This window comes from Poecilia formosa, unplaced genomic scaffold (genome assembly GCF_000485575.1).
Source record: "Poecilia formosa unplaced genomic scaffold, Poecilia_formosa-5.1.2 Scaffold1324, whole genome shotgun sequence".
Classification (NCBI taxonomy): domain Eukaryota; kingdom Metazoa; phylum Chordata; class Actinopteri; order Cyprinodontiformes; family Poeciliidae; genus Poecilia; species Poecilia formosa.
In genome coordinates, this window is record NW_006801263.1 from 2,988 (window position 1) to 15,292 (window position 12,305).

General features: G+C 41.4%; 2 protein-coding genes and 1 long non-coding RNA gene across 4 annotated transcripts in view; 2 read left to right on the forward strand and 1 right to left on the reverse strand.

The window, feature by feature from the left end:
* Nucleotides 1-3,366, forward strand: part of LOC103132790 (transmembrane protein 62-like) — a gene marked incomplete at its 5' end in the record, with an annotated part of 6,163 nt that extends 2,797 nt beyond the window's left edge. Inside the window, 2 exons of the mRNA XM_007544578.2 lie at nt 595-713; nt 1,227-3,366. Of these exons, the coding sequence (XP_007544640.1) occupies nt 595-713; nt 1,227-1,547 (440 nt within the window). The remainder of the gene's footprint in view (nt 1-594; nt 714-1,226) is intronic.
* Nucleotides 3,367-3,982: 616 nt separating this feature from the next.
* Nucleotides 3,983-5,778, reverse strand: LOC103132789 (uncharacterized). Its single transcript, XR_475626.2, has 2 exons — nt 5,658-5,778; nt 3,983-4,815 (listed from the first exon to the last, which is right to left on the reverse strand). It is a non-coding gene; the product is annotated as an uncharacterized LOC103132789 (long non-coding RNA).
* Nucleotides 5,779-8,457: 2,679 nt separating this feature from the next.
* On the forward strand, nt 8,458-11,826 carry LOC103132791 (transmembrane protein 62-like). Of its 2 annotated transcripts, none has more exons than XM_016667584.1 (6): nt 8,458-8,730; nt 8,853-9,057; nt 9,573-9,684; nt 9,766-9,903; nt 11,180-11,225; nt 11,646-11,826. In XM_016667584.1, the coding sequence occupies exons 1-6, from the start codon at nt 8,642-8,644 to the stop codon at nt 11,809-11,811; spliced, it is 756 nt and encodes a 251-aa protein (XP_016523070.1). In that variant the 5' UTR covers nt 8,458-8,641; the 3' UTR covers nt 11,812-11,826. The 2 variants fall into 2 exon arrangements, with proteins under 2 accessions (XP_016523070.1, XP_007544641.2); XM_007544579.2 differs by having other exon boundaries at nt 8,461-8,696.
* The last annotated feature ends 479 nt before the right edge of the window (nt 11,827-12,305 follow it).

A 12,305-nucleotide genomic window follows, 5' to 3' on the forward strand; every position in this document is an offset into this window, starting at 1 on the left:
ATCTCGTTTAGACTAGGCGTCTAATCTCTATTTAAACAGAGGAAGATATAAATAAATAAAACACTCAGCTGTAGGATAGATATGAGGCTCCCATAATCGCTTAGCAAAACCCAACTACAAATTTATAAATTCTCACTATCAGGAGATTATCTTCATGTACTTGTAAATAAAGATAAAGACAATAATACAGTAATATTGTTTTTCTTAGGGAAGTTCAGGGATTATTATTATTATTTTTTTTTACTTAAAGCTGGAAACAATAATTATTTCATTGTAGCAGACGTTTAGCAAAAGAAACTTTTTCTTGCTTTGTCACATTAAAACCAACCAACTTCACTGTATTTATGGAGGATTTTATTTGATAAACACAAAGTTGTGCATAGCAGTGAAATAGAAGAAAAACGTTCAGGGCATTTTTAATTGAAGCTCTATCTATCTAGCTAGCTAGCTAGCTAGCTAGCTAGCTAGCTTAAATTAAAAATATATATATAAAAAATGGAAAAAACGGTGACCTGTCCAGAGTTTGGACACTGGATAGATGTATGGATTCTTTCACTCTGTGGAAGAATGAACTGTTCATGTGTCTCCTGTCAGGTCCGTGGTTCATCGGAGAGATGATAGACGGACACAGTGGCGCCTGCTTCGCCTTCGGCGTTTTCATCGACGGCCATTTCCTGGAAGGAAGTCTCACTTATGTTGTTGGAGTCATTCAAGTAAGACTATTGATTATATTGATCGCTTCTGCATCTCTCTATGCAAGACTCCTTGTAGGCATGTTTTCTTTTTCTTTTTTTTATTTCATGTGTGCAACATGCCTTTGGAAATCCATGTAAATATTTAATCAGCAATATTCTTAGCCTGCTGGAGTTTTTTAATTCATCTTTGTCCAGACTGGGGATGTAATCAATTAACTGACTTCCCGTTAATTGTTGGTTAATGGTTTATTCAGCAACCTAAGAGCTTCCTGTTTTGTTATAGTTTAGAAATATGTCAAAGGTTAATAATGTGAGTCTTTAATACAAAATATTTTAATGTTTTATTTTTTTCTAATTCAGCAACTCAGGTTTTTGAGAAAATGTCAGCTCATCAATTAATCATTAGTTGATCAATTAGATCAATTAACTTTAGATTAACTCATTAATCAATAACTTGCATCCCTGCTGTCCAGACTTATTTAGGTTAATAAAAAAAGAGCACAATAAGTGATCTCACTTTCTTTCTGGCAGCTGCTGTTCTTCAACATTCCCCTCACCTCTTACCTCTGCTGGAGCCTTCATCACCGTTGCCACGGCAACACCCTGTGGACCCACCTGGCACGGCCGGGCCGCCGTGGCCGGACCGTGGCGGTGCACGTCTTCATGCTGCTGCTGCTCACCTGGCAGGCCCACTCCTGCTACTTCCTCCTGCAGACCTACGGCGTCACGGCCTTCTTCCTGTCTCCCGTCCGCACGTGGGCCCTGGCGCTCGGCGTGGCCCTGGTCTACTGGGCCTGGACGGGCCCCGCCCCTCTGTTTCGCGACAGCGGCAAGAGCAACTCTTCCTCTTGACAGTAAATTGCACTGTTGCACCCTGAGCCTGACTCACAGATACATTTTGCTGTCTCTCCTCACCCTGAAAGCCCGACTTCCCTCCTTCCTTCTTCGTCCTTGTCCCCCCAGCGACGGCTGTCTTTTCCTCTCTCTTTCTCTACAGAACAACACCGAACTCTCCTGTTTCTAGATAGAATCGTTTACTTAATATGCATGTTCTTGTGAAACACAGACGAGCACATTTGTGGCCATATTCATAGCAATCTGTACAGCGTTTTAAGGGTAAATGGATCTAGGATGCATAAAGGGCACATAACGCACTGCCTTGCAAAAGTATTTATTCGTATTTTGTCACTTTAAAACCATGATGTTTAATATATTTAATTGGGATTTTATTGGATTTGTATTGAATCTTGCAAAGTTGATACTACGTCTTTTTAGGGATGTGTCTATTCCCCCTGGACTCCTCCAAGGTCAGACTGGACGAAAAGCAATTTTTAAGTCTTACTCCCGATTTTCAGGTCTGACTTTAGTGCTAGACTTTGACGAGGTAATTTAAGCAGAACCATTTCATTGCAGCTCTGTATTTCTAAGGCAGCTGACCTGCTGGAATGTGATTCTTTGCTCTAGTTTCAAGTCTTTTCCAGCCTATTTGATGTTTTTCACGGTTATTATGCTTCTTTTGAGGAAGGAGTATTAACAAATATTAACATTTCCAGATTTTAGTCAGGATTCCATTTTCTAAATGTTATCTCCTTTCTTCCATTTGTCTGTTCTTTCCTTCTCTTTCTCCTTGTGCCCTTACTTCGTCCTCTTTGTTTTCCTTTTCCTTCCTTGGCTGCTTCCTGCAGCTCTTCTCTTCGCTGTGTTCCTCCTCCTTGCCTGTCTTCCTTACAGCTTGCCAGCTGTAAAAATTCATGAGAATTTCTAGGGCTGCACAATATCAGGGAAACATTTAAGTGCGATACTAATTCTGAATGATACTTTTTCTGGATATTGCTATGACTATATCGATCCACAATTTCCAGACTTTCCCCCCCCCCCTTCATTAAAATGTCCCCACTTTCCTGTATAAGCAGGAATAATGTGGAGATCGAAAATCTTATTCAGTCAAAAAATAATTACTACAATGCAGGGCACTTTAAATATAACATCTCACAAAATATATCAGTCAAGTGTTCTTACGGTTTGCTAATTTGCACACAGTAACGTCTGATTTATGGTGCAGCTGTAACAAATGTCTAATCTGGAAATGTTGACATTAATATTTCGGTAGGAACTCTAGACTTACACACAAAATCACCCCCCGGAGAGAAGCCTCCCCAGCATGACACTGCCATCACCATGTTTCACAGTTCCTTAGTCCTTCACTCCATTTGCTCACTAACAAATTTCTTCTGAGATTAAATGACACCCTGTCCGATCACCTAAAATCCCAATTAAAGACATGGAGGGTTGTCGTTTTAACCTGACGAAATGTGCTGAAGCTTGAAGGGTGTGTGTACCTTTTGCAAGACAGTGTGTCTAGTTTTATCCATAAGAGGAATATTCCAACTTCTACTGTGGTTGACAGTATACTGTATTCTGCTGTGGTTCAAGATGGCTCATTTACTTGAGATTTAGCACTTTTTGGATATGTTGCCTTGGCCAAAACGCCACTTCACCACTGCCAAAGGATGAGTAAGAAAGTTTTTTTTTTCTTTTTTCCCCCCCATCTCTTTTTTTATGTTCTCCTCCAAAGCTCGGTTTTGTTGATGGACGAAGGCTGGAGTTGCCAAACTGCTCCCAATGTTTACCTTGGAACACAAATCAGACAGGAAGTAGAAGTACAGCACTTTAAAAAAAATATATATATATATATGTATATATATTTATATATTGCTCCACTGGAACCTGTGAGCGATAAAAGCAACCGAGACTTTCATATTCTTCGTTCAGTCCACACAGAAATCCAGTAAATCAAATCGGCATTTGGACTGTGCGAAGGTAAGTTGACAATTTTAGCTGTAAACCAAGTTAACTTTAGGTGCAAACGACTGCCAGTGATGTTCACATTTACGCCAGTTTTCTCCGAAATCCTGAACCCGACTTGGATTTTTGTTTCTACTCTCAGAAAGCAGCCGTTTGTTTCTCAGGAATGTGAACGCTTCAACAACACGCTGGTTCCAGAAGTTTATTTTGTTTGTTTGTTTGGTTTCGTTTTTTATACTCCAAAAGAGTTCAGTGAACAAAAACCCAACATGAAGCAATCCAGATGTGTTTTGGATTAGCAAAGAAACTTAGATGAATGTGTTAAACGTGTGATGAAATGAGATCAACCNACGTCACATTTTTCCACGTTGTAAAAACAAATAAAAGAAAGAACCTGTTGTTTTTGTATTTGGAGTGAAGGCGTGTGACATTGCTCCATGGCTGACTCTGTGGCGTATCCCTCCACCAACACTGACCTGAAGCTCCATCACCACGTAGTAGTGTGTTTCTCGTGATGAGAGCGGGATGACCAATGAGCCTTGGAATGATACTGTTGGTCAATGTTTACTCTCGACAGTTGCACGGATCAGCAGCGATGGGGGATTAGAGTTGAGTTCATCTCAAGTTACATGCAGGCTCCCTTAGGAAGCAGCAGAATCACAGGGCTGCAGGTCGAGGCCATTAGACAGCAAACATGATCCCAGCTCATCGATTTTCATCTCAGATGGGTAAAAGAAACACAACATGCTGGTTAAAAAGCAATAAAGTAGAGTTTGGAGTAAAAAAAAAAGAAGGAAAAGAAACGAATTGAGCCTATGCAAAAATTTTCTGATGAATTGTAAGAAGAAATTGACAATCAGGATACTGCAGCAAAAATGAAGTGTCACCCAAATTGAATTTCAGACAATCTGTCCCCAGAACTGATCCACACATGGGTTTGACACTCAACATGCCATTTCCTGTGTTTTCAACAAGATTTATGTAAAAACGGTTTTCTTCTTCCCTACAACATTCACCCAATGACAAAAAGTACATGCATGTTGAATCAAATCAATAGGTCACTGTGTAGGCGTGGATCGATCGGTTCTTGTAAATGAATCCGCCGAGCCCATTTCCACTCACCCTGGAGCTTCTTCAGGACGGCGACCTCCATCTTTAGCACCTGTTTGGGCTGCTGGGCCGATTCCACCTTCAGCGCCACGCTGCCCCGCGTCAGCAGGTCCTGCGCCTCGTAGATCGCCGCCCCCTATCTTCGTTACTTGGGTTATAGAGGGAGGCAGACACCTCAAAAAGGGCAAAAGCAAACAGAACAACACTGGGACAGAAATGGGATTATGTTCAGAAAAGGCAATCTGACGATTTTATAGCAAGAAGATGATTTGTATTCAGATGGTATGTGAAAAAGAAAAAAATAGAGTATTATGATTTCAGTGGCCAAAGTGTTATTTTTGCAACTGGGAACAGCTGGATAGCATCTCAAAAGCTCAATAATACTTGATAGAAGTTGAAAAGGAGGTTTCATGGATGCAGAGCAGGACCAAAGAGTAGAAAGAGAGGAAGTTCTGACCATCTCTTCCATCCATCATAATAAAGGATGTGAAAAGTAACAATATGCAACCCATAAATCATCAGGTTGCAGTTTGCCCCAAGCCTTGAAGACACGGCCTTGGAATATGGCGCTCCAGTTAGATGAGACCAAATTGTAACTTTCTGGTCTACATGCAAAACCGTAGCTAGCTGTAAGCTAACACTGCATGACAATTACACCATCACGCAATGTCAAAACTGCTGTTCACAAAAGGCTTTAGAAGAACGATGCGCGCAGAATTTCAGTTTCTAGATGTGTAAACTTTTCCCATTGCAATGGATGTAAAGCGCTGTTTGACAAGATATTAGGACAGGGGGATGAATACAAATGCCCCCCACACTTTCAAGATTTCTGTTTGTAAACTATTCGGACAGAATTATGCACACCGTTGTGTCGGTGTATCCGAAATACATTAAGATTAAAAAAAAAAAAAAAACTTTTAAGCTTATGGTTTTAACCTGACGCCGTGCAGGATAAACCCCACATGCTGCAGCGGCGGTTTGCAGTGGTGGAAACAACAGGCATAACCGCGAGAGGCGGAGAAGAAAAAAAAAAGAGGGGAACCTTACCTGGGCAATCCTTGATCCAAAGAAGAGCCGGGTGTGGTTACAAAATATCCTCAAGGTTTCGAAGCGGCGCGTACGACAACGAGAGGAATGCCATGACGCGCGGACCGTCCATGGGGATAGAGGGAGANATATATCTTTGAGTCTGCTTCTACTGAATGTCCTTCAGCCTGTAAAAACACTTCTTGCATAATTTTTGACACATTTCTAAACTAACATTATCATAGTGATAACCCTGATAAATGTACACACAAAAGCATTATAGAGCATGTTAATAAATCATAATATGTAAAATGCTATTTGTTTATACAGGGAAAGTGTGGCTGGTGCCTTTAAATTTGGAGGTAGGTGAGGAGGGGGGGGGAACTCTACCTAAGGCCTTACAACACCTTGGGGCCGGCTCTGGAGGGTCAGACATGGATCTACACGTTTAGAAGCAACTAAAGAGCTGCATTTGGTTCGCTAAAACTACTGAAATAACAGATGTACGTAAAACAATAATAATAAACACAAACTAAAAAAAGGGGGGCGGGGGTGAGGGCCAACAGAAATCGCTCCGGTTTGTCTTTAATGTCCAGCTGCGCCATTTCATTTTCCCCTCATGCTGCGTCGAAAAATCCAAACTACCTCTCCTCCTTCTCCTGCGATGAACCAACCGGCTTTATTACGGAGAGCTGTTGCACGGCGAGGCTGGGTTGCTACAGCAGATTTACTCAGGCGCGTCCACAGGCCACGCAAACTCATCCTGCCGACCGTGCCGATGAGGTTAGCCTGACGCCGTGCAGGATAAACCCCACATGCTGCAGCGGCCGCTTGCAGTGGTGGAAACAACAGGCATAACCGCGAGAGGCGGAGAAGAAGAAGAAAAAAAAGAGGGGAACCTTACCTCGGCAATCCTTGATCCAAAGAAGAGCCGGGTGTGGTTACAAAATATCCTCAAGGTTTCGAAGCGGCGCGTACGACATCGAGAGGAATGCCATGACGCGCGGACCGTCCATGGGGATAGAGGGAGACGGGAGGCGGTGTTGGCGTGATCGGAGGAAAAAAAAAAACAGAACCGGTGTGAGGGGAAATACTGTGTGTGTGTGTGTGTGTGGAGGGACGGGGAGAAAGGTCGTGCCGTTCCCTCTTCTGCTTGTCACCTCAGCATCTCGCTGCGGATCCGTGACGTGACAGCTCCTTGGTGGTCATCCGCTTTCCTGCGCGCGGCCCCGATCCGATCGCCCCTCGCAACAGCTCGGTCGCGCGCACGGGGAGACATTTAAAGCGCGCTGACAGTTTTACAGCTCCACGCACGCGCAGTAGATGGTCTGTCAAATACGCTTAGTATTACTATTTTTACAATTACTAATATCATTGTTATTATAAAAACCGCATTATCTAAACAGAAAATCCAGTGCATCTGATGAAATGATGCAATCGGTTTAATTTGGAAAAAGTGCAATTTTTTAAAAGACCACTAGAGGGAACCCGTGAGTTGAAGACTGCATCTGCAACGTCAGTATTAGATTTAGAAAATGTTTATCTGTGTGACCCATGCCTAACAGGAAAACTCTTTAATAAGTATTTGAGTCTTGCTGCTTATCATGTTAACGCGATTAACATAAATGTTATGATAAATATGACCTGTAGAAGTGAACATAGAAAGGGAAATTTTATTTTTAGTAAATTTAGATGCTTAAAGGCGATCCCATGTTCCACAGGTGTCTGTATTTTGGTCCTAACTGTGCAAATAAACTCCAGAACAAAAGTCAAAGGCCTTGTGAAGATGCTGCCTGAAGCTAGTAAGATGGTGTCAATTCGTAGTGTGTCCTGGGCTGAAAGGCCGTTCAGCGAGGAGGAAGCCATTACCCATTACTCCAAAAGAAAAAAAATAAATAAATAAAAAGCAGTTTTCAAACGCACACAGGGACAGAAATCTTCATTTTTGGAGATATCCTGGGAACAATATTACAAGTGTGAAATATAGGGTTGGCTGAATCAGGTTGTGGGTCTGAATCGTACAAGGAACTGGTGGACTTCATAAACCAGATGGCATCGTGAAGAAAGAACTGTATGTAAAAATATTGAAGCAACATTTAAAGACGTCAGCCACGTTTGGGTGCAAACAAGTCTTCCAAATGGACGATACCCTAAAAGAACGCAGGCAAAATTATAACAGTGGCTTAAGGACAATAAAGTCAATGTTTTTTCCCCATGGACACCACAAGACCCTGAGCTTTGTTGTGTATATATAATGAAATATAGAGAACTGAAAATTTTTTTGCTTTTGATTGTTTTGCTAAAGATTAATGTAGCTAACTTATTACATAACCTATAGGAGAGTGTAGGTCGTAAACATGGCGTGGACTGCATAATAATAAATGAATTGGACAGATATTATTTGGAAAGAGTAGAAATTGTGATTTTTAACAAACTAACCAAATTGCATCAAAGAACATCCTAGTTGATGCATTTACAGACAGAAAAAAAGAGTTTAAATGATCGGTAAAATAAATTAGTTGATCTGGATTACTGGCCGACTGATTATTAACATAACTTTTATTACTTACGGTTGTACTTTTGCTATGTTCTAAAACATAAACTATCATTGGCAAAATCGTTCGCAGTATTTTTTTTGTTTTAATCTTCAACAAATCCAAATGGTTTCCTCTGCTATACTCCCCTTGCCTTACTCATAGTGCTCATAAAATTGAAATACATCCACGTCCCAAAAATTTCCTCAAGCGGTAGTAAATTGATTAGATCTTAAGTAATTAATTTTTTCCCGAAGGTGAATTTTATTCGGAAGAGGGTCGCAGGTGGAGGCGATACTGAAAATAATGTCAGAGTGGGAGCTCCTGTTTTCACATAATCTCTGTTGTCTTGGTGGTGTCGTTTCCCCGCTAACCGGTTCAAGCTGTAGGAAGCTGGTAGGCAGCTAACAGCTGGATAAACCTCCGATATACTTCCTGTCTGTCCCTGAAGGCAGCCGAACGGAGCCGTGAATGAACCAAGCATCTCAATGCGTCTCCCGTGGCCGCGATGGCAGCAACAAAAACGGTCTGAGCCTTAGCTTTAGCCATGTAGCTAGCTGGTGTGTAATATCAATGTTGGTGTGATTCGTGCCCTCAGCTGTTTCCGCCGCCAGTAGCTAGCTTTTTTTTCCCTGTCCGGGACAGACGGCGGCAGCTAGCCCCCCTTTTCTCGCCACTACAGGAGGATGCTGAAGCTGTTCGGTGCGCTGGTTGTCCTCGGACTGGCTCTGGCGTTCATCACCTCTTGGGTGCTGGATAGCTATGACACGGCTTGGCACCCTAAACGCAGCATTCGGCACCCGAGTGCCAGTGATGGAGATGGACCTAAGGGAAGCTCTCCACCATTTCCCGGGGACGAGTTGAACAACATTTTCTGGTTTGTACAGGTGGGCTATCATTTTCTTTTTCCATTTTTTTTTTTTTTCAAGTGACAGTCCCCAGGATGAAGTCTAACCAAACCCCTTAATGCTTTAGTCTGAACATGATGCATGGATTTGGCTTTACGGAGCTAAAAACAGGCGTTGGTGGCTTTTTGAATGACTGACAGGGTCACTGACCACCGAAGTATTATGCCAGATAAAAAAGGTGATTCATCACCACAGCAGGTTGTGTTCAAACTTTGATACCTTGTTCTTTACAGCTGACAACAATGCCTTGCATAAGTATTCACACCTTTTATACCTTTTCATATTTTCTCACCGTCATAATACAAATTTCAGTCGGATTTAGATCTGGATTTTCACTGGTCCATTTCACCACATACGTGTTCTGATGATTATGATTGCAATGTGACAAAATTTGGAGGGAAAAACAAAAACACCAAGGGGTGTGAATACTTTTTTAAGGCACTGTGCACCATTTTATTTCTTTGTTTTCTTCCTATTTTTGTGTCCGATCCAAGGTGTCGGACATTCACATCAGTCGGTTTCACGACCCAAAACGTATTCCGGATTTTGAGAAGTTCTGCACCCACACCATCGATGTGATCAAACCGGCTCTAGTGCTCGCGACAGGTAAAATCCCAGGAAGCATGTTCATGCAGTCATTTTCATACAGCCCAAAAAAGATGACCGTTTGTTGTTGTTTTTACTCAGGGGACCTGACAGATGCCAAAACAGAGAGCAAGGTGGGTTCCCTCCAGCACGAGGTGGAATGGCAGGCCTATCATAACGCCCTGAAGAAGTCGCGAGTGATGGAGCGCACCAAGTGGATCGATATTCGAGGAAATCATGGTTGGTAACCACAGCGCTGTTAAATGTTACCAAAAGCTTGCCGATTTATTGGGACAGCTCCTTATTTTGAGAGTTTACAAAAGTCTTTTTCTCAGGGATCAGAAGGGAGATTTTTTCTGACTCGGGCCATCTTCACCACCTTTTCAGAAAGCAGAAAATCCCCATCAATTTACTCGTACAGTTCCACACAGTCACTTTCGTTTTCAATTAAATTACATCCTGTTGAATCAGGGGTGTCAAACTCATTTCCACTTTGGGCCACGTCAAGATCATTGACGTCCTAAAGAGGGCGTCAATAATCTGGCTGTTGCAGAATTGATTGATGAAACTACCCATTAACAAACAGTTAAAATATAAATAAATAGCTTTCCCTGCATTCACCGAGACCCTCATATATTTAAATATTCATGAAAATGCTTTCGCACTGAATAAAATTTGGAACAATTAGAATCAATAAATTATTTGATTTGACATGAAATAAATATGAAATAATATTTAGGCATACAACTTATCTTGAAGGTTCTATTTATGTGGTTCTCCAAAGTCGAGAGGGCCGCATAAAATAGGTGTGGTGGGCCGGATTTGGCCTGCTGACCTTGAGTTTGACACCTTTTTGGTGTCTTAAATTAATGTATCCAAAATTAGGGCTTTAAAATATCTTAAAGTCATTACAGAAAATATAAGCTAGCTTTAAATACATAATCACAGCTCTTAGGTTATTCTTAGATTATTTAATCTTGTATATTCTATGTAGGTTTTTTTCTTGTGGGACTTTTCTTTGAAGCAAAAGTTTGAGTTGTGCCCAGACATCTTCACACCCCCCGTACTGTGAGGGAACAAGCTGCTAATACAACCTAGCTAATAGCTAGGCTAGCTATACACATACAATGCTAGCTATAGCTATAGCTAGCCTAGCTAGCATTAGCAGATAGCTAGCTGAATTTTTTGTGTCTATCTTGGGTGTGTGTAAGTTTATCAACAGTTAGCTGGATGATGTTTGTCTTAGCCACTGGCTCGCTTCTGTTGTCAACACATACAAGGCTACGTTCTTCTCTACAAAGAAGCTTGGCTGCCATGAGCCACACCAGAAATTTCACAGCTTTTTTTCCCCTAAAAAACAAAAAATCCAGTTGTTTTCTGCCCAATATAGGTCTTGAATTTTATTCATAATGATCTTAAAAAGTCTTACATTTGAGTTGTTGAAACTGGAAAAACCTTGTTAACTTATGTGTATTTGAGATGCTTCTCACTCTCTCCCGTTTTGTTTTGCTTACAGATGCCTTCAACATTATGTCTTTGGATAGCGTCAACAATTATTACAGGTTAGTAAATAATCAATATGCCACCGAATTCCTGCTCAATGTTGAGCTCAAGCATTCGCAGCATAAATCTGATCGATGTGCGTTGTCTTCGGTGCTCCTGAAACACGAGTCTCACCACATTGCAAGCAGATTAGAGTTCACATAGACCAAAATAGAACCCGAATCTACATGATCAGACTCTCACTGCGTTGCCTTTTGACAGTTATTATGCTTTATCGTTCCCTTGCATCCTCCCTTAATGTTGATTTGTCTCCTGCCTCCCTAATAATCCTTAATGTCCTGATTTTTCATCTGTGAGACGAGGCTAATTTATTTATTTAGAATGCATTAAATTATCTCTGAGGCTCAGGCTCCGAACAGGACCACCGTGCCGCCCTTCTGCTGCTGACTTCGCCTCTGCTTGTATTGTCCTCTTCCTAGAAAATACTCAGCCAATCAGAAAGTAGGCTCTTTTCATTATGTTCACACCACCCCGTTTGGTAACTACTCCTTCGTCTGTGTGGACGCCACCCTGACTCCTGGACCCAAACGGCCATACAATTTCTTCGGGATCCTCAATCAGGTAAGCTCTGTTTTTTTTTTTTAATGTCCTAATTTCTGATTGGAAAAAAAAAATTGCAAATGAGTGCTTTGAGCTTTTTAGTCAAATTGTATAATTTCATTCTTGTGAATTTAGGTCACCCATTAAAACGGGTAATAGAGGTGTAATTGCACGTGTGTTGGTAACCAGGCCCTCGTCAACATTACATCATCAAGTGGTGCACCGTATTATTTGAAATGGACTCAGCTTTGTAGAGCAGGAGCTGCTTTAACAAGGTTTTTGTCATTGAGAAATGACCTATTTTGAAAGATCCACCTTTTTATGTTGGAGGTTGTTTAAAAACGTTCATCCTTTCTGTCAGAACTGACCTACGTTTTGGAATAAAACCCTAAAACATGTTTGGTTTTCTATTCATGCAACTTTCTTAAGCATATTTGTAATTTAGAATAGCTAAATAGTAGAGATGTGCCGATCAGGTTTTTTCCTCCCGATACCGATCACCAATGAGGGCCGATCACCGATTCCGATCATATAATTAT

Bases quoted from the DNA above. Each gene is read 5' to 3' on its own strand.
- LOC103132791 (XM_016667584.1), top strand. From the start codon at position 8,642: ATGAACCAAGCATCTCAATGCGTCTCCCGTGGCCGCGATGGCAGCAAC. The intron at 8,731-8,852 runs GTGTGTAATATC...TCGCCACTACAG, and splicing joins TTTAGCCATGTAGCTAGCTG to GAGGATGCTGAAGCTGTTCG. The intron at 11,226-11,645 runs GTTAGTAAATAA...TCCTCTTCCTAG, and splicing joins AGCGTCAACAATTATTACAG to AAAATACTCAGCCAATCAGA.